General features: G+C 40.3%; 1 protein-coding gene across 1 annotated transcript; it reads right to left on the reverse strand.

Moving 5' to 3' along the window:
* Positions 1-14524: 14524 nt before the first annotated feature.
* Positions 14525-22527, reverse strand: LOC104910678 (poly [ADP-ribose] polymerase tankyrase-1-like). Its single transcript, XM_019614604.1, has 2 exons — positions 22342-22527; positions 14525-14784 (listed from the first exon to the last, which is right to left on the reverse strand). The coding sequence occupies exons 1-2, from the start codon at positions 22379-22381 to the stop codon at positions 14540-14542; spliced, it is 285 nt and encodes a 94-aa protein (XP_019470149.1). The 5' UTR covers positions 22382-22527; the 3' UTR covers positions 14525-14539.
* Positions 22528-22533: the final 6 nt, after the last annotated feature.

The following is a 22533-nucleotide window of genomic DNA, read 5'->3' on the forward strand; positions in this document are numbered from 1 at the left end:
AAAAAAAAACAACCCAGAGAACTACAAGCCAATCTTGCTTCTGTGACCAACAAGGTCATGGAGCAGATCCTCCTGGAAATCATGCACAAGGAAACCTGAGAGGTGATTGGTGAGAGCCAACATGGTTTCACTAAGGTTAAATAGAGCCTGACAGATTTGGTGCTCTTCCATGACAGGGTTACAGCATTGGTGGATAAGGGAAAAGCAAATGATGTCATCTACCTGGACTTGTGCATAGCATTTGACACTGTCCCAAATGATGTCACTGTCTCTAAAATGGAAAGACATGGATGTGATAGATGAATCACTCTGTGGATAAGGAATTGGCTGGATGGTCGCATTTAAAAGTTGTGGTAAATGGCTCAACACCCAGATGGAGACTACTGGCGTTCCTCAGGGGTCTGGATTGGGACCAGGCTTATTTAACATTTTTGTCAGTGACTGGGACAGCAAGTTTGTGAATGATAGTGAGCTGGGTAGTACAGTCAACATACTGGAGGGGAAGGGATGCTATCCAGAGCGACCCTGGACAGGCTCAAGAAATGCACCCATGAGAACCTCAAAGTTCACCATGGCCAAGGGCAAGGTCCTGCACCTGCGTCGTGCCAATCCCAGACTCAAATACAGGCTGGGTAACAAGTAGATTAAGAGCAGCTGTGGGGATAAGTACTTTGAGACACTAGTGAATAAAAAGCTGGACAGCTATGTCTGTTTGCAGCCCAGAAAACCAACAGTAACCTGGGCTGCATCAAATCAGAGGTAACAACAGGCCAAAGTAGGTAATTGATTCCCTCTACTCTGCCTTTATGAGTCCCATCTGGAGCTCTGTGTCCAGATTTGAGGCATCTAGTACGACAGGGATGAGGAGCTGTTGGACTGGGTCCAGAGGATAGCCACAAAAATAATCAGAGTGCTGGAGTATCTCCCCTATGAAGGCAGGCTGAGGGAGGTAGGCTTGTTTAACCTGCAATAGAGAAGGCTTCAGGGAGAACTCATTTCAGCCTTCCAGTACTTCAAGAGAGCTTATAGAGCTTATACACATGGGGGAGACTGACTTTTTACATGGGCAGATAGTGACAGGTCAAGGGGGAATGTCTGTGGATGATCCACTCCCAGAGGTGCTCAAGGCTAGGTTGGATGGGGACCCAAGCAACTCTGCCCACAGCAGTAAGATTGGAACATCAGGCTTTTCAGAGAGGAACATCTGAGATTTGATCAGAGTTTGGAAAACTCTGAGGCAGCTTAAGTTACAAGAATGACAACCTCAAAATGAGAGGTAATAAGGTTAAGGGGATCTACAATTTCCTGAGCCAGATGCTAAAAAAACAAGCAGAGTTGCAAGTCTATCAATTTCTCTGTCCTGTGCAAGCCAACAAAGAACATCTTCCCACTACTTCTCCTGGCACAAAAAGATGATAACTTGCTGCTCCTTTCAGCTACTCTCTTGGCCCAAACAGCCAAGAATTATGCAGTATACTTAAAGAGTCTAGTCATGCTAATAAACTCCAGAGAGCTTTGGTGTGGCTTAACAACATACAATTTTCACATCAGGTTTTTAATGTGTTTTTTTTTGTTTGTTTGTTTGTTTTAATCTAAACACATACATTAAAAATTGACTAAAGGTGCTTCAGCTGGATGCCTACAAAACCCCTGACTACCATGGAACAAGCACTTGAAAGGGTCAAACCGAGTTCAGAAAAATAACTTGTTGCAACTCCTTTGCAGTAACTATGAGACTTAGCCTTCTTTCCTGCAATCAGTTTTCCTGTTGGTCATAGCCCTGCTAACCTCTCTACCAGCCAAGGCTGTGGCCCTACTAACAGCTTCCTCATTCAATCCTACAGACAGATCTACATAACAAATGAAACAGCATCTCAAAAAACTCAATTATATAAATAATGACTGAATGAAAATACAGATTAATACAAAAAGCAAATGTGGATCAAAAGTAGCATTGTTCCTATACTATTTGATTTTATCCTTTCCACACTTCCTCAGTACATAAACTCACAAGAAGATATCCAAGTGAGCAATACTGTCATCAACATGAATTAACAAAAGAAATGCAGCATTTGATGTTTAGCCTATTGGCGTAACAGCTGTACTTTTACACTTGGCAAACTACAGGTGGCTTTTAATTGAATGTTCTCCTGCTTGCAGAAAACCTTTAGCACTTTAGCCCAATAAAGTCTTTTCTAACCACAGAGTATTTGAGACCTAGATACAATGTGTTTCTAAATTTCCTTTTCAATGCACCGGCATTGTATAAAAAATGTCCAAGATAGATCTTCTGTTTGAGAAAAATATTCCCTTTATAATGAAACACAACAGAACAAGCCATTCTAACCAACTGTAGCTATTTTGGACTTCAAATATTGCACACTGCTTTTAGAGGATGTTTTCTGAGTACCATTAAAAGGAAATGTGGCAAAAGTTTAAATCAAGAGCTTGCTGTTAACAGGCAAGCATCTGGATTGCATGTACACAAATTCCCTCCCAGAGCTCTGTAAATGAGCAGATTTTGATATGCTGCTTTTATTTCCCTTGGATAGAGGAGACACTGGGGTTTGCTGTTTTTCTGCACTGCATGCAGTGCCTTTAGTAATTGAACAATAGTACCCAGCTATCAGTGCCTTTTCTACAAACCGTATCATACAGTGTAAAGAAGCTGCTCAATTCATTGAATCTTCATGTTATATATTGATATCAAAGCTCTGTAAGCCTAACTGTACAACATGATTCTGCATGAAGGTGTTGTACAATCTATTTTTATCCTCATTATAACTGCTACAATACTTTTCCTGATTTCCAGTACCAACTGAAATGCTTTAATTATGCTATTATTCCCAATCAGTACTACAGACAAGGGACAGAGCCTTCCCATCTAAAATAGAAAATACTTTCAGTATTGCGCAGATCATGAACTACAACCACAAATTATTTCAGATACTGCCAACTTGCTACAGCAGGATGAATCCTAAAATTACACACTTGGCCCCCAGCCTCCTGGCACAGCTATTTTGAACTGCGAAGCTAACTGACACTACCTCATTTGGGTCTCAAGAAGTCCACCAAGAACAAACTTTCCCATTTCTAGGCCATTTCAACCTCCACATTTTCACCAGAAAAATACAGCAAAAGCTTCCACTGTTAACTATGCAGCAACAAGAGAGAAGAAAGCCTCACAAGAGAAAGAAAAACAAAAAACGGAGCTTGTCTAAACACAAGACATTACTTAGTCAGATAGCCCTTCCTACTTCATACTGCCCGAGCTAAAAGTGCACCAAAGGAAAATATTTCTTATTAAAGGCAGGGACACAAATAGAATGGGAACAGAATGGGAATAAAAAATCCAATGGCAGGCATGATCAAAGATCAGAATATTTCTGTTAGAGTTGCCCAGGGCCAGCATCCACAAAATTCCTTGAGAATACCCACTGGAATGCTGATGTAAAAGTTCACATTTTGTTTCCGATAAGATGCACATAAGTACAAAAAAGGCACATCTAAGCTGTTTGACTGCTGGGAATGAAAAAGACAAGAATAGGCAGACCTTCCAGAAGCATCTGCACTTAAAACAGCCTAGTGTTTTTAACGGCACTGCCAGAGTCTTCAGCTCTTCACATTTCTGCCAAAGAAAACCTTAGTCCTGCCTCATACTGTCTCTTCCCTCCCACTGAACCACTTTGTCCCACAGTCCTGTTCTCACAGTCTCTTCCAGCTACCCTAGCTCTAACCTTCATCTTCTCCCTTTTCAACTTCACTTTCTGAAAAAGACCTCTAAAGGTCCTTTCTAAACTAAATTACAGTAGCTTTATCTACTCATTCCCAAAGTATCAAGGTACGGAGAAAACAAATGCCTTAAGACAAAGCCCTCCTTTAGTTGCACAATACATGTGCAATTGCACACTAAAAAAAAGGATACCCCCAAGTTGCTCAGCTTTTTATTAATCTTAGGTCCCAGGAACATGAAGATGTCAGCACTAGCCCATACAGGTCACGTTTCCAAATTATACGCAACAAGAAATGTAATGTCCTCATCTATAACCAAGTTCTAAAAATATCTAGACAACAACAATGGATTCCAATTTACTAATTTTTTACAATCAAGGCTAAATGCCTCGTCTCCCCAACTACTTCTATATGTAAATCAAAACTTTTCACGTTACAAGAACGTGAATTTCTTGCCTAGAAATTACAGAAATTACAGGAATTATTTCTGATTCAGACCTAATAATCCCGTTTTGCTAAGTTAGCAGACACACGAGTGCTTTTGCAAAATGACCTAATACAAAACAAAAGCCATAGCATCCCATCCTTAGCTTCATAAAGTTGGCTATAAAAGATAATCCAACTACAGCATCCACCCCCACAGCTGTGTTACTGCTCAACTTCTACTTCTGTGAGCAATTCCAGCCTTGACTGTACGATAAAAATGCAACTATTCACTAGTCATCAGAACTACAAGGTGAAAACATGACAGGCAATGTCACTACATAGGGCTACAGACAGCTTGAAAGGTAAGTACTACAAGTGTCCACTTGATCTATCTATTCCCACAAGCCTGGAACACCACTGCCATCTTATCTACGGGGAATAAGAAGTAGTAAAGCAGTCCTATGCTCTTGAACGTCACTCTGTAATAAAAGCCATCAAGGGTGAATCAAGAGAGGATTACGGAGCAGAAAGCAATAAGCGTGATAAAGGATTTACTTAAATGTCAGGGTACAGCACAGGAGTCAACTGGGCATATCTGGGAGTACTGCTGGTGGCTTTTTGGTAAGAGAAGATGCAAAGCAGGTTCAAAAGACAGAAAAGGAATGCATTTAGTAGGGAAGAAAAGGGCAATAAAAAAAAAGCATACAAGAAGCAAAAAGGAATAGGTAAAAAAAAAAAAAAAGATATGGTAAACAATTAAACCTCCAAGGGAATTTGCAGAGAAATATAATAAAAGTCATCATGAGTGAAGATAGGACAATAAGAAAAAGCAGCATAAGACTGGATCTCCAGCAACAAAGGAGTCTGTAAACAGTGAACTGCTGAAGACTTCAAAGATCTGCATTAGCGCAGCTGCTTTGCAGGGTTTTCCTGCTCAGATGGCAAACTGGAATGGACTTCTCTAGGCTGAGGGCTGCTCTCTGAGACATAGACTTGCTAACCTGAGAAATTACATCCAGCTACTCTCAGCATCCTGGGACAAATGGGCCATGCAGAGCAGTGCTTAATTTGAGAGGGAAAAAGGAGGGTGCCCAAGCCAAGCTGCAAAGGGATGAAGGTATATCTCTAGCAGGATAAGAACAGACAACATGCCAAGACGAGGGAAGGAAAGCCTTCAACATCTTCTGTTGCACCTCTCTACAATGTAAAATTGTAAAGCTGTCTCCTGCAAAACAGTACTATCACTGATTACAGTTTCATGTAGTCTATGTTGGCAGCAACCATCCTCAGCCCTATGCTGCCCACGCTCCCTTCGAGAGCTGCAAATGTTTGGCCTAAAAAAAGGAATATCAGTAAAGTTAAAGTGATCTCTTGCCCAGTCCAGTTCATTTTGCAATTACATTATGTAGTTTGGTTGGCAAAAGAAAGGACAGTAGAACATTAGTCAGTGACAGGAGTTGAAAAGAATCATTTATCTGTCAGCAACAACTCCTAGAGAGTATATCCAACATCAACAGACAAGGACCTGGTGGGTCAATACTGGCTCCAAGCACTTCCAGCTGTTTGCTTTCCTTACTGCCCTTGTTCAGGGCATCCCACTTTCCCAGTACTCCAGACAACAGCTCTATAGCCAATGAATCACCTTGTTGGCTTTGCTCTTTGTTGGGGTCAGAGAGAGCAAGATACAAATACGTAGGCTGTAGTAACACAAAGCAGATCAGCAGAATCTTACAAAGGCAACATCAGGCACTGCTACTCCAAAACAAAAAACTGAAAACAGAAATAGAAAAGTAGTTTCTGTCCATGTTGTTGGAAAGAAGAGGTCTGATAGCAGGAGAATGCAGGAATTAATCCTGCAAGCCAGTTCCTGGAGAAATGCTGCTTTAAAATAAAGACACATGGTCTTACATGATTGATTTTAAGTGACAGTAAGCTTTCTAATGAAGGAAGTCAAGTACCTCATATTGAGAGTGACCATGAAGGAACAGCAGAGGAAGCATTATAGACTACCACAGTCCCCACTTCCTTGCGCTGCTGACGGGAGGGGCACAGAAGAGAGTGAATAGAAGGGAAGGTGTTTGTTTTCTTTTAGTTCTCACTGCTCTAGTCTGTTAGGCAATAGCAGTAGGCAATAGATTACATTAATCTCCCTATGCCAAGTCTGTTTTTCTCATGACAGGACTTGTTAGCGGATCTCCCTGTCCTTAATGCAACCCTTACTTTTTATTTTTCCCCCTCCATCATATTTTCTCCCTATTTATTTATGGTAGAGGAGTAAGAGAGACTGATGTGATAGAGCTTCACCAATTGACAATATGAAACTATGAACTGCTTGCACATTCCCATTACTTTATCACTAGATTAGCAATAGGTGCACCTGAGGACAGCATTAATATACACAAGGAGAATCAACACGTAGACAGATTAAAACATGGCTCCTTGCAGAGATACTTCTTTCTTCATGGCCAAAACCACCATCCAGACCATAAGGAACAAGAACTAATCACACCTCACCTCCTTTCTTGACAAAGGTCTGCTCTTCAAAAGACAGTCTTCTCATGTATGCATCTGATGTAAAAATTGAATCAGATCCAAAAGTAACAGGATGCAATTAGCAAACCTGCAGCTACCAAATGGAGCAGAGGCTCAGAGAAACCAAAGATGTAAACAATGTCTGGAAGTCAGACTTCAGCTTTGATAAACGCACAACAGTGGACTCCAAGGCAGCAACAAGAACAGATCAACAATTGGCAGGAGCAAGGTCTCCAAATACTTTTTTCATTTAACTTTTTGCTTGTTCTGGTCTGGGTTTTTTTTTCTGGGGGGGGGGCGCCAAGGAAGAACCTATACAAAACTGAAAATATTAAAAAGCATCACTTGAAAAGGACTTGATCCTACGTAAGCTCTAATTTTCCATAAAGACAGTTTGCCCCAACCTTTTTGGTGGTTTTTTTTTGGCCCCAGTGCTACTTTTAGACTCCCTGCTGCCATTTCAGTTTCTTAACCAGATTGCCTGACTCCTGCCCTGTATGTATACCATAACTTCACCTCCCAAGGCATGAGAAAACACTCAGTGTGTTCTACAATTGCTTGCACTAGAGACAAGATTTTTTTTTTTTTAATAGAACACACTGCTTGATTGATCTGATCTTAGCACTTCAAAGAAAGGTGGGAGAAAAGGGATATAAACCAGAACAAAAACATTTCCTAAAAGCCGTAATTGCAAGTTTGAGCTCCCCCAGCAGGAAAAGAAGATGTCTTTAAAAGGTTCCCTCTGTGAATGCTCGCAACAGCCTCCCGGTAAGTAAGCATGTATTAATACAGATTAGTTTTCTGCACGTAGGAAGCACTACAAAATTGCTCACTGGAATGCAAGTTTTACCTACAAGTGATTAAATATGCATATAGAGAGAGAACAAGCAGAAAGTTCTAAGGGCTGTAGGCAGCACAGCAGGCTGATAATATCCTTCTGCCCTCAGAGAATGAGCCAGAGCTGGTAGATTGCTCAGCCCACGTGAACAGCAATTCAAAGCCTTGATCCTGCCTAGACTTAGCGAAGTAAATATTCCCATTTCCTTTTCTGGGTTGAACACTTTGCAATTTAAAATTTTCCACCTCAGCTAACCAAATTAAGTAGAATACAGTCTTCTAAATAGTGACAGCAATCTTAGCATCACTGCTGTTCTGGTTTCTGATATTTTGCATCATGTAAGAGATAGCCCCATCGGGCCAGAAGTCTTTCCTGAAGCATTCAAGTTGGGTAGTGTAAAGGAAGCTTTGGGATTACTATGGTGAACCTGCACAGAGTTCCAGGAAATCCATGTCAAAGATAATACGTCTCTGAGCTAATGAAGCAATGCAAGATCATACGCTTATGGTCTTTTATTTACTTTTATTTATTTAGTCCAGCTTATTTGCACCCACACATAGGTACTGCTTTTCCACAGGATCAGAATGGCGAGATTGGTAGGGACCTCTGGGTCAGTATGGTCCAACTCCCACACCAGCAGGGACACCGAGAGCAAAGTGCACAAGATCATGTCCAGAAATCATCTGAATATCCTCAAGGATAAAGATTCTATAACCTCTCTGGGCAACCTGTGCCAGACGTTGGTCACAGTTAGACTTAGAAGCTGTTTCCATATCTTCAGGAGAACCCTCCTATATTTCAATTTGTTCCACTGCACAGTGGGGCTTAGGAGCCACATTCAGTGCTCATTTGAAACACTTATGTTAATAAGCACATAATATGGAATAGGAAACTCTTTAACCAAAAGAGTTTTTCAAAAATACATTTTTCCATATGAGTCTTTGAAAACATTTAGGACATTTATTTGATGGTACAGGCTGAACCCTCAGTATATCACAAAAAAGTTCAAGCTCCTTTCCTTGCAAACAACTCTTCTGCAGCTATGTAGTTTCTAAGCATTTCTTTTAGTATAATACTTAATGAAAAGCTAGGAACCTTAACAGCTGCCCTGATGGCTGAGTAACTGATAATTTTTTTTTTATCTATATCCCAAGCTTAAAGCCACTTTAAGGACAAACTTTCACTGGTTGGTCCCAATTTCACTTCTCTGAACAAATTCACCTTTCTGCTTCAAGTTTTATTCAAATAAGCATCACCTGTAATCCCAATATCCTACTTGACAGATTGAAAACCGTGCTTTCACTGCCCTTGAAAAGCAAGAGCACCAGTACAAATCAGGCCAACAAGTAGCATCAAGAACAAAGGAGAAGTAAGAGGAGACAAAGACTAATTTCAATCTCCTTCTGCATATGCTAACCATTTCTTTCATGTGAAGTTTTGAGGGGGAAAAAAGATCTTAGAAGTGATACACTGCATGTGGAGTTAGCTATGTGGCAATCAGAATTCATTATTTCCTAGTGTGTTAAATTGAAAGCATCCTCGTTGCTTCTTGGGTTTAAAAACCCAAAGTAGTCCTTTAGGACTACTATCAAATGAAACAAAAGGAACATGCACAAACAAAATCAAGGGTTTGTTTTGTTTTGTTTTTGTTTTTTTTCTTTTTTTTTTTTAAGTCATTTAAGAGATTCAAATCATAGCAGTAGCTCAGAACCCACCCTTAAGTGAGGTGAAGTCCATGAGGAAAAAAAAGCTACCTTACTTCAAAAAGGTATTTCCTTTCCCACAATCACCATCAAGGGTGATGCCAATAGGACCTAACCGTCCGAGTCTACCAAGCACTGAATGATATGATAAGCATAATGTGTAAGAAACCTTCCAAAACAGCTTTATGAGTAACCACAATGATCTATCTCAACCTTCAAAAGAGGAAGTTTTGTGCTGGAGGTATCTTGAGCTAACAACTTGTACCAAGCACGCTGAACAACAAAGAACTTTATGTGAATTAACAGAAACTGAGCTGTGTGAACCAAAAGGTCAATTTAAGAGCAGGAGTACTGTCTCTTAACAACAGCCAGAAAAGGATACCTAGCAAAAAGTTAAGAACAGGGTGAAAACATGCAACATCTTTACAGATACCACCCAAGTTTTCAACAGTGTTCCACTTGGGGATGATACCTTAGTCAGACACCAAATACAGTAACATTTTAATATTATGAGCTGAAACTCTTCTCAAGAAGCTCCAACTTCTGCATATTTTGAATAAAACCTGCATGTTGTCTAATTTTGTTAAATTGGCATTAGCTCATAGTGAAGTTATAAAATATTTAAGAAATGGAAGTACAAGAAATCTCAGGGAAACTAAACAGGTCAGTCCATGAAATAATGGCTAAAATTACAAATTGGCCAGAAGATTTAGCTAGTCTCAAAAAAAGCTGTTTCTGAAGCAAACCTCAGGAAGTTAAGAATACACCAAGTTCAAACGGATGCCGAACAAGTGACTAGCAAGCAGTACTACACACATTACTCCTAAAAACTTTTACCTCCTACTCTCTTAGACCACATTATTACGTAAAACAGTTGCATCACTTTCTATTCTTACAGGATAGGATCCATTTGTCTTCCAATCCCAGGGCTGCTTTCCACCATGTCTTGTTATACAGGGCAGTTATAATTTTTTTCTTTTTAGCAGTAAGTCTTCAACAAGAAAATATTCTACACTGCACAAATCCCTTGGCCTATCACCTAAACATCACAGCCACTGTGGATATCACTGCAAGCAATCATCCACCATTTAGATCAGTCTGAGTGGATTCCTCTTTTGGGTTGCACCATCCTCACATCACTCCAACCAAGAAAATGAAAACAAATTTTCACAGCCACTTCCTCTTTGCTCCCTCTCTTATCATTTGAAATTCTATCTTTTAAGCTTTGCTATTTGCAGTAGCAAAAGCAATACAGTAACTGTAGGGTCAGTGACTGTTCACCTTAAGTTCATCAGGAAGACAACTGACTAGGCTCATCTTAAATAAAGAGGATGGAAGTTCAGTACCCAGTGATCACAATGAAGTCAAGGGCACACTGACTAAGCAAGACCAAAGAATTGCTCTGCCTGCTTAGACACTGTATCATACCAGACCATTAAGAATAGAAGCAGCACAAACAGCAGGATTCAAGTCAGACACCTCAGCCTTTCCCAGAAAGGAACAGCATTATCTAAGAAAAATGGTGTGTTTGTGTAAGTATGGAAAAATAAGGATTTACTGCAGTACAGGAATCTACAGTCATCATGAGTATTACCTGCATGCAAGTCTAAAGCAAAAAACAGAACAAGAGGTAAGCACTCAGTATTTTCAGTAGGCTTCAATCACAGAAAGTGCATTTTCTGAACTTGCTTTAATGCTGGAGAAAAAGCACATCATTAAAGAGAGGCAGCTGCCATTGCTTATTATATGACAAGTATTTAACTGCCCACGTATTTTACAAGCAAAACCCTTTATGTTCAATAGTCATACTTTAATCCATGCTTTCCATTAGATCTGGAAGAGATCCAAGAGCTCTGCTAGACCTGGCCACTGCTACGCCTTAACAACTACACATTTATCTAGAGATTGTTTTCAAACCACATATGAACTGCATTAAGACTGCATGGTTCCTCTGAGAAGCTAAAAGCAGAGATTGCTACACTAATCTGAAGAATAATCCCACAAAATTAAGTACTCCTGCACAATATTTAGAAAGTTGTCATAAACTGGTAGCAGACACGTGAAAGCAAGCAGTTAGTGCCTGCAACAGCAGCATCTGCTCCATTACCTTATTCTAATATGAAGCTGCTGCTTCCTTTCTTTTACCTTCCTTTCCTCCCTGTTTGCTAAAATATTAGAAGACATACATTACTGTATGTATTTCTACAAATACATTACTGTAATTTTCAGACATTATTGTGCTGTAACTCCTTGATGCAAGTAACCAGACTCCAATTTAATCATTTGTAAAGAAATATCGCTAAATAAGTGTCTTATTGTCCTGTGATTGTTCTGTGCCCAGCAGACAAATGAGGAAGAGACTTATTTTCTTGATACCTGAACTTTAGGAAAGAAGGGAAAAAACAACTGGGGATGTCTAAAACTCAGATAAGCTGCAACACATTAACAGTGGCAAGGCACATGCCCACAATCCATTGGTTTCAAGGATCCTCATAGTTCAAGATCTGCACGAAGCTATGCAAGAGGAGGTAGGGATCGAATATGAGGAAAAATGTTTTAATTATGAGTACTGGTACAGCCTCAGAACTCAACAGGTATTTAGATAATGCCCTCAACAATAAGCTTCAGATTTTGGTTAGCCCTGAAGAGCTCTCAAGCAGTTGAACTGCATCATTGTTGGTCCCTTCCAACTGGACAATTCTAAAAGTCATATTAAGATGCTTTTATAGCTCTGTAGTATTCTTGGTGTGACCTTCCCCCCAATACAACCAACTCCCCATTCTTAAAAAAAAAAGTAAAAAGATAAAAATACAAGACTTAAACAGGATAAAGGTTAATTTTTTCAGGTTGGAAAAAGAGACATTGGAGGAAAGAAAACAAATCAATAAAGATATGTGGAGGGCAAATAGAAATGAGTGTTCCCCATTTCTCACAGAAGTCTGAAAGAGTTTGCAATAAGTGTCAATCAGACAGTGTTTTAAAAAAAGGCAGCTTTGTTTTTTTAGCTGTAACATTACATTGCCAGAGAACACCTTTGAAGCCTAAAGCTTGGTGGTACTAAGTAGTTATTAGATCAATTTTTCCAAAATTGCCAATCAATGGCTGTGCAACATCATCTGGATTCAGTCTCTGCTTTCTTAAGTTCCTAAAATGCTGATCACCAAGAGAAGTAAGCGTACGCTCAAGCTACAGTCCCTGAGCATCTGCTACACGTCACTGGAGAAAGTGAGCCACATGAATCTTTGTTAAGAGCCCAGCACAGACTTTTAGATGAAGTGCATCATCCTTTCTCCCCTACCTGTCCTATACAACAGTCATTAACTTTACTTTGCAAAGAGTGTTTGGAAAAATGCTGCAAAGTTCTCCATTTGTCAATTATTTTGTGAGTAAATGTTTCACTGAGGAACAAAACCAATATCCTATGTCTGTGGATATAGCATGTAGGGACATGGTTTTGTAGTGGACTTGACAGTGTTAGGTTGACAGTTGGACTTTGTGATCTTAAGAGTCTTTTCTAACCTCAATGATTCCATGAGTCTGTTAAATCAGTACCAGAAGCACAAGAAACCACAGGTCACTGTCATTTGCTCTCTTCCAGTTCAGATTTTAGAGAATTATGTATATACTCCAAATTTTAACCAGTTTATGACATTTCCCATTACCACACAAGCTTCCAATTGACAGCAGTCTAACTTTGGCTTGTAAAGCTGACCATTAATAGTACTTTTAGCACAAACACATACATATTCTTCCAAGGCTAGAGCTAGTCAAAAGCATATTCTACAGTCCTACTGCAATCATCATCTAGTCTGCTAGTCTTCCCATTGCTTCAGTACCTTGAGTTTTCCTCCAAAGAATTGCCATTCACAAACATACCACACCTCTGCACTCTGTTCAATTTTCACTTTATCCCTTTTTGACCTGTAAAGTGGCTAAGAGAGCAGTATTCTATGCTAGGGAATGATAAAGAACAGATGCAGACTGAGGTGACACAGAAAAAGGAAAGGCAAGAAAATAAATTGGACAATTATCCCACTGCATCATTTGGAAGGTGTCGAGAGAGAGACACAGATAAGGCTAGATGATTAATTCCTATGGAGTCTACTGCTTTTCTGGCAGATACTTACGTTCACCAACAAATTGCACACTACATGGGTATTTCCAGAGAACATTTTTCAATTAAAGGCTTTTTAAAAAGCATACCACACTAGTTTAAAAAGGAACACTAGGAATGTGATTTTAACAGGCCAATTTCTTCCTTCGTATCAATCATAACAGTCTACACTTCAGGTGTAAACTGTACTACTGTACAACATATTCCACAAGCTATTCAAACATTCATTCCTAGTATTCACACCCTAAGCAATCATTTTTCATTATCCTTGCATATACTCTGTTCCTTCACAGGACCTTTTGAGATTAAGGCTGAAGACCTTAATATAAAAATTTTATATATAAAGCTATTAAGGAGAAACAGGATCATGCCTACTAGCTGGCCCAGTAAATATAAATTATACACAAACTCAATGCAAAAAAGAAATACATTCAGAGGATGGTGAGGCACTAACTGTTCAAGAGATGCTGTGATAACCCATCCCTGGTGGCACTCAAGGCAAGGATGAATGGGGCCCTTGGAAGCCTGATCCACAGCAGAGGTTTGGAACTGGAAGGGAACTTAAGGCCCATGCAACTTAAGCCATTTTATGAAAATAAAAATAGAGGTTTTGATTTATAAAAAAAATTGAAGTAATACTAAATACATTGAGGCAAAAACACCATAAAAGTTAACGACATCTTGACTGAAAAGCCCTTTATATGCTCTAGATACATTTAGAATGATTGAAGTGTTCAATTTTATTTGAAATTGCTTTTGCTCCAGGCTACAGCACACACTGAAGATATATAATCACTGTAAGCAGTGGTGTCTTGCAACTTGCATTCGAAAGCTCCAAAGGACAAATATTTCTCTATATTGTACAGAATAAAAGGTTAACCATCTTTCTAACCATTACGACAACATACAGAGCAGCCTGAAAAGCAAAGACATTTACCAAGATGCAGAGAGAATTCTACAATCAGACTTTGAAGACCCTAACTTAGGGGTAGGAGACTCAACCATCCCTCTCTATATTCATTTCCAAATGCAAGTTCAACAAAGGTTGAACTGCATAACATGAAAAAGTTAGTCCTAAATGACTACCACAATACCTACATGATGGTTTAAAAAAAAAAAAACAACAACTGTCTTCCATCTCACATTCAGCATATTAACAGTTATAAGTGCACAAAATACGTATCTGGTGAAGTTTCAGTAAGTGACGCACTTACCAATACACACATCTATCTTCCCCTTGATAGCAGCCTCGTGCAAAGGAGTGTAGTTCCAATTGTCTCTAGCATTAGGGTCTGCACCTTGGCACAGCAACAGACTAACCACTTCAGCATGACCAAAGGAGCAGGCGTTGTGAAGGGGTATCAGCCCTCCGTCGTCACGAGCATGAACATTGGCTCCTGTCTGTAGCAAGTGCTCTACAACATCCTTCCTTCCAAACCCTGTAAGAAAACATATTGCCGTTCAACTGCTTTGCAAAAAGAAAAATGACAATATTTAAAACTCTTCCAGAAGAGAAATTAATACACAACACTTAAAGGATGCAAGGAAGAAGCTGACAGCTTCTCCCCAAGTCGAACATACAACTCAGCTGCAGTACCACGCTGGCAAAGTGGTAACAAATGATTTCCAGCAGCCAGCACCCTCTGTGACAGGCAGCACTTCTTGGATGAGGACTTTCCAAATGTTTTCCTTACATCAGAGAAGTAGCCCCTGGCCAGGAGTTCCATTTCAATGTGCTCAGCCTCTTTTTAGCCACAGCACAACACCAGATACAATTGTGCAGACTTCCAATGTAGAATTAATATGCTTTTCCCCTGCCACAGTCCATATGGCAAAGTGTCTGGACTAGACACAGCTGCTTGCATCCACACTGGCTTAATCACTTACAGCTAATGCTATGACATGACACTGGGCCTTCAGCCAAGCTGCAGACTGGCTACCCTGCAGGGATTCGTACTGTCTCCTCACTGCAGCCCTTCAATATGTTTTCCTGGAGAAGTTTCTTAGGAGTAAACCAAGACTATGGTTAAGACAAAGGGCCAAATCTAAAAGACAGTTAAGAAACATCACATGCAAGTTCTCATGGCAGCTTAAATAGGTACAGCAGCAAACAAAGAGTGCCTGGTCCCACAGCAAAACTAGCAGACCCGAGAGCATAAATACCAAGAAACAATCCCTCCAGTTTGCCACATTTATATTGTTTATCTTCATAGCAAACAAAAATTGGGCAAGGTGGGAATTAGAAAGGGATGCCTTCCACTAAAAAGCCAAATCAATTACTAGCCTTCAGTTTTTTAGACTGAGCCCCTGCAAACAAGGCTGGAACTGCACAAGCATTTGCTTAACATGTTCCTGCCTCTAGAGGAAAAACATCCTGACTACCTGAAAACTTTTCAAACCACTCACTATCACAGTTTTCAGGACTCCATGTAAACTTCAACATGCTGCTTGACGTGGGTTTTGTGACAAAGCAGTCTCTGGAAGTGGCAGTGATAAACATCTGGTAAATAAATTCTTCTAATTCCGTCTTCAAGAAAGCACATTAAAGATTTCTGCAGTTTTTATCCCTTCAGACCACAAGGACACTTTCAAAGAAAGAGTAATCAATTGGAGAAATAGCTTCCCACCAGCTCCACCATGAGCAAACCAGCAAAAACTTCAGTCAACAAAGAAACAAACCTTTAAAAACAACTACAAGACAAATCTGACGCAGCAGTTGTAATTAAAACAAGACAGCTACATGTCATATCATTTAACAGATGACATCATTTTTGACACCATTCAGTTTAAACTAGAGAAACCAATGTGGTTTCACTGAAGATAGCTCTAAAAATCTTCTGAATGTTACCAGTGAAAGTTCTATGTACAAAGTAAAAGAGCTTACAAGAAAGTACCTTAAATCAGAGGCCCTCAAAGAAATCCAGTCAAATGTTTGCGCAGAAAACATTCAATAATGAAGGCTGACCGTAGAGGAGAATATTTTCAGGAGGCCCATGCATACAAGCCTGCTCTGGTGAAATTCACCTACCAGCTTCTAAAGTACTAAGAACTCATCTCCTGTTCATCATCAGAACTCATTTTCAAGACACTTGGTAAGAAAGAAGCAACTAAATACATGCATTTTCCACTAGAAGTAGAACAGTGCCTTCCCTAGTGAGCACAACACATCAAACAGGCAGCCTGAACTGCTAAGTGCAAGTTTACTGTTTCATCTGCTGCCCAATTAATGTCACTTGATCACAGCACAGCAACTTCTCCTAATGTTAATTCTACCCCTTGCAAAGCTGCTGTTATGTGCAGAGTTTAATTCATCACAAGGAAGATTCCTACTTTCACATGGCATTTTCCTTCTCCTTTCCCCTGCTTGCTCTTAAGAATGCAGATTCCAAAAGGACTTCAAGTCTAAGTAAGCATATGACAACAGGTTAAGCACATCTGCAGGCCTCAATGTGACATTAAGCAAAGCAGGAAAGCAGCTCTCATTAAAATATTCCACTTTTTAGGGCACTAAACATAGCTCCTATTAGAACACGAGCCCTTGAAATATAAAAGCACGCATCTTAGAGACACACTGCCTTTTGAGAATTATTTTAAACTATAATCAAAGAGTTGAGAACAAAGTTCCAGGTAAGCCACTACAATTTTGCTTCAGTACTGCACATTCTGGGGCCAGATTTTTCCCCCCAAGATACAGCTCTTCTGGAACCCAACAGCACTTCTACCAGTTCACAGCGGAGAACACATTTAAACAGATTTAACTAAGCAAGTTGAAGAGCCTTCAAGCTGTGGAAAAGGGTACCTGGTTCAGTATTGCTGGACATCTGAGGTTTCGTATTTGTATTCTCCTGTAAATCCCTTCAATGAATTTCCACTAGTGATCTTTAGAATGACATTACAACAAATTACAAGTCAAAGAGAAACTTCCTAGAAAGCATTAAGCAAACATTTCACATAATACAAATACAACAAAAGTATAAATGAAAGTTCTAGTCACCTAGTAATTGATGAACACTTCCTTTTACAAGCAAGAGTCCCAGTTTCACAGGCCCTGAGCCTTAAGGTGGCCAGGAGATTTTTTAATCAACACCACAATCTATACTGATCAGCACCATCTGCATGAATCCAGCTGCTAATCATCATTAGCCCTACTTTAAATTGCACTAGGCAGAATTAATCAGTGACTCAGTTTTACAAGCACCTGTCTGAGTAAGGGCAGAGACATCTCTTCTGTGGCACGGATATCCCACACAACTGCAACAAAATCAGTAAGAGTAGATTATGAATATGCATGTTTACTGCAGGGGAGTTGGACCAGACAACCTTTAAAGGTCCCTTCCAATTCTAAGGATTCTATGAAGATAGCCAAAAGCAAGGCTTTCCAAGCAAATTAAGTTAGCCTCTTTTATCTTGTCCCACAGGTGATCAGTCGAGGTACCTCTGCACAGAGTGGAGGTGTGTAACAGACCACAGACTGCTTCTTGCCATTTTCTGTCTCCCTCTTGCAAGCAACATCCAGCAGCTAGTTGTATTACATCTGCCTTCTCCATTCCTCAGCCGACTTCCACATGGCAAAGCAGATTGTGTTCTTAAAATTAACAGCTTGCTAGCTGACAAAGAATTCTTCAGCATTAGTTGTTTACTCCAGAAATCTTCTAAAGAACAGTGACATCTGTTAGACTTCACAAAAAGACTGGACTTCCAACAGTGATAACTAGTAGCAGGCATGCTTATTGAAAACTTCTTTCTGCATACAAGCTTTCATTGCCATTACTACAGACCAAAACTGAAAGAAAACAAGGAATATCACTGATGACATTCCTTGTCAAGTGACCAAGGAGTGATCTGGACAAGCTTATGACTGGCTGTACGTAGAAGCTAGCAAAGACTCTACTTCTTTCCATCAGGTTCATCCACCCAGTCACTGTTGAGAGCACTTCTATTCCTGACTACAAACCACCAAGAACTAGATCTAAACACATGAATCAAGTTGTCAGCAACAAAAACATGCATTTTCTTTTGTAAGGCTAACATTTTTTCCACGTGGAAAGAAGCAAGTCCATTACCAAGAAGGCTCCTGATTATTCTTGCCAGCCCTGGGATTTGCCATGAATTCTCAAAATCACTCCTGAAGCTAGCATAATAATTTTACCTCTTCACAAGACAAGGCCTTTGTCAAACCAAGAAACAGACCACTGATGGAGAAATAAATAGTAACAGCTGAGTTTTTCCTAGCAAGCCATTAAATACTGAGAAAAGAAGTCCCAAACAGCCAGGTAACAAATCACAGGAATCCTTGCCTTCTGATTCTACAAATGGGTAAGTGTAATGACAGTTCCTATACAAGTGCACCCCATTTTTCCAGATGAGTGTCAGTATGTGCAATGTATTTCAGTTTTAAAGAGTGTGCATATCATCCTCAAAAACATAATCAAAATCAGAGCACAAATAAAGTTTGCTAATTTGTAAACTGAATAACATGCTGCTCTCATCATATCTCTTTCCCTTTCTTCCGCCTTTTATACCCTCTCCTCCCTCCCTTGATGCACTGAACAAGCAAAGACAGTCTCAAACTCTGCAACTTCGCAGCTGTGTGTAAATATGTACCCAATTATTCAGACAATAACACGTATTAACAAACAGGGCAACCATGTAACTCTGGCCTAGACATCTGCTTTTAGCCAACAGTACAGATAAAGCCTTAAGCCAAACAAACCTCTCTTCTGGCCTAGTGCAGTTGCTTCTTTTAAGTTGTTTTTATGGTAGTTTGCATTGGAAAAGAAATGAATAAAAGAAACAAACAAACACATTTACACTTCCATTTCATCTCTTTTTTCTATTTTTAATTCAATCATTTGCAAATCTTTAGAATCTGTTTTTCATTCATTATCCAGTGTATGGGGCTGCTGAATCACGGCCTGAACCTTTGATTGATCACCTGAGGCGAGCAATGAGTCAGCCACGGGAGCACAGGTGAAGGCAATTCACCTGTGCTGCAGGAAGGGGTGGAGCCTGGCTGCACCTCTCCTAGACCCATTTAAGAGCTGACTGCCGGTAGGGAAGGATCTCTCTGGAGATCTGCTCCATCAGGAGTTCATCTCGCGAGCCCAGGACAGGGTGACTTTCTCTTATTTCTCCAATATAAATTATATTAGCCAAGCTTCTGGATATATATCTATACCATCTGTATATCCATTGATTAAACAATCCAGTCTTCCTCTCTAAGCACACCTCCTGACGGAAGCTCAGAATTTCAAGACAGGCTGCCGCCAACCAGTCAGAGGATGAGAAAAAAAAACAGAAAAAAAAGGAACTTTTATTCAAATCACCCTGATACAGCTTCAATATTCAGTCCAACGCAGGGCAGTCTTAATCATCAGGCTAGATGTTTCAGCACTAAGTTCAAGAACTAATTCCCCATCATTCAGATCAACTAACAACTCAAGACATTCCCAGATGAAGCTGTTATCATCCAGATTTTCTTTAACTTCATTTGACAATGCACATTTTATCCATACATAGATAATGGACTGATAACTCCCACTTCTCAAACAAGGTTTATAACCCTTTCTAGTTTGTTTTTTTGTCTGTTTTTGTTGTTCGTTAGTTGCTTTAAAAACTAAACTACAGAAATTTCAGTTCTCATTTTTAAGTTTATGCACATGCTAAGAACCCTGAATGTTCTCAAAGCCCCCCTTTTACCTTCCTCCTGCCATGAGAAAGATGATATGAGTGATTCAGAAAATAGAACCCTTCGAAAGTTTAAGGAAATCTGGACTTAATCTTAAACCAGCACTAAACTGGAACTAAAGCAGCCCTATCCTCTAACAGTAAAAGCAAGTTAGCTGCCTCAAATTGTTGCCAAAAAGGATATCTGAGAAGAAAAGATTTCCCTCTAGTTCAGTTAAGTTCCCAGGGAAAAAATAATAACGAAGAATCCAGCTGCTCTAACAAAAAAAAAAAACAGGAAAAAATAGAAATTTACTAGCTACTAAAATAATTCTTCTGCCATAACCCACAGAAACAGAAGCGAAACTCTCTATTTTTGCCTGAAGAGTTTAGCTTCAAGAGCTCTGGAAGAAGCATACAGCACTGTTCAACTCCTATTCCCTTATAAATGCCATGCAATTTCTATTTAGATACGTCTCCTAAAACAGGAGCTATAATTCACAACATAGCTTAATACACACAGCAGACTCCTGTGCTCATAAGGCCATGGGAAATCAAATCAACACTGCATCATGAGCAAATATGTACTGCCCAGGACAAGCTGCATTCAACAACATGCGTGCAGACTTGTCCAAAACAAAAGACCTCAAGATATCTATACTAAGAAATCTACCTAATGCTTTCTACGGGCCAAATCCTTTTGAATCAGATATACTCATTTATTTGATGGGAAATATGTACTGCAGCTAAGGATGATCTCCAAGTCTGGAGACAAAGACAACAGATACCTGTTAGACATAAGAACTTCACCTACTGTTTTCCTCATGTTGTAAGTATCTTTCATTACTGTTACAGTAACATCCTATGAATACTCTCACCTTTTAAAACCTTATCTAAAGTTTTGTCTGCTTCTTATCTAATCAAAGTAGAAGCTATTATCACAACTTCAGCACTAGTCTACCCTAGCCCTGAAGGTACAACCTGAGACCTTGAAGTTTAAGGGGACACACCGAGGTGTTATTACAAGTTCAAATCCAAAATAAGCAGTGCAAACTCAAGATTAGTCTCAAAAACATCAAGCACTTCACATGCACATGTGTGGTTGTGCCAGCATTACATCCCAGTGTCCACAGAAGTCTGTCTCCACATTTGAGACACTTCACAATTCAAGGAGATTAGAGAATGAAAAGGAAAGAGCTCAGAACCAAAAGTTTCCCTAGGGGGTATCAGGAAACACCACTAGGACTTCAGAAAGGACAATAAACCTACATAAGCTCAAAGAGCAGTATCTGATTGACAGCTGAACATCAGCTCAAAGTTCTCAGCAACACTGCTAAGAAAACACCCATTTCTGTTAACAGCTTTGAAGTGCTGCTTTAAAGGCAAACACCATAATAGATATTGACCACCCACCAATCTTATTAATTACTTTATTTGTGCATAATAGAGCACCACTTAAAGCTCAGGCAAGGCAGCAACACTGCGGCATCTGTCACAAAGCCCTGCTGACCACAGACCTAGCATCTCCCATTTTACTCTTATCATGAAAATAATTCACCCCGTGCCCCCCCCCCATGAAGGCTAATCCCTGCAACATTTGTTCTCATTATAAACTACACTCACCTGTGACAGTTGTGCTTGCTAAGAGGCAATCATAGAATCATTACAGAACAGCTTGGGTTGGAAAGGACCTTAAAGCCCACCCAGTCCAACCACCTGTCATAGGCTGGTTCTACCCGACTAGATGGAGGCTGCCCAGGGCCCCATCCAGCCTGGCCTCCAGCACTTCCAGGGATAGAACAGTGGTTACTTCTTATTAAGGTCACCTTTTAAATCTCACTGTCAGTTTGTTTCACAATGTAATTTTTGATGTGCTACCACTTCCCTGCATTGATGCACAGCATCTCCTCAGCACATCTGTGACTTTCTAACCAAGTTCAATTGTTTCAGTTCATCTTTTGGCACCTGTTCAGGTCTGAGTGAGGAGGGGAAAGATCAACTGGAAAGAAAAAAGTTACAAGCTATGAGGCACTGGCTTTAATTCTTGGTGTCTTTAGCTTTCAGGAGCTATCAGAAGTGAAATCCATCACTCCCCGAAAATTCCATCCTGAACTCCTTTCTCACTTCCAAAGCAAACAAGGTAAAGTCTGAAGGCCACGTGAGGAACACAGAGAAATCTGTCGGTGCCTTTAGACTACCACCACATACACAAGCCCCTCTCTGCCTCGGTGTGAGAAATACGGAGCTCAGATAGCTCCCCTCCCCCAGCACCTTCGAGCCCCGGCCCTCGAGTCCCATAGGGAGCCGCCCCGGCCCCTCCGGGCACTGACCAGCGGCAAAGTGGAGCGGCGTGGACTTGCGGCCGGCCATGTCCTTGGCGTTGACGTTGCCAGCGTCCACCAGGCGCTTGACGCGCGTCACGTCTCCATTACGGCAAGCCTCCAGCAGCTCGCGGAAGGCCCCGCTCGGGCCCGCCGCCTCGGGGCTCTCCGCCGCCGGGCTTGACGCCACCGACGACGACG

The sequence above is a fragment of the Meleagris gallopavo genome, chromosome 4 (assembly GCF_000146605.3).
Source record: "Meleagris gallopavo isolate NT-WF06-2002-E0010 breed Aviagen turkey brand Nicholas breeding stock chromosome 4, Turkey_5.1, whole genome shotgun sequence".
Lineage (NCBI taxonomy): Eukaryota > Metazoa > Chordata > Aves > Galliformes > Phasianidae > Meleagris > Meleagris gallopavo.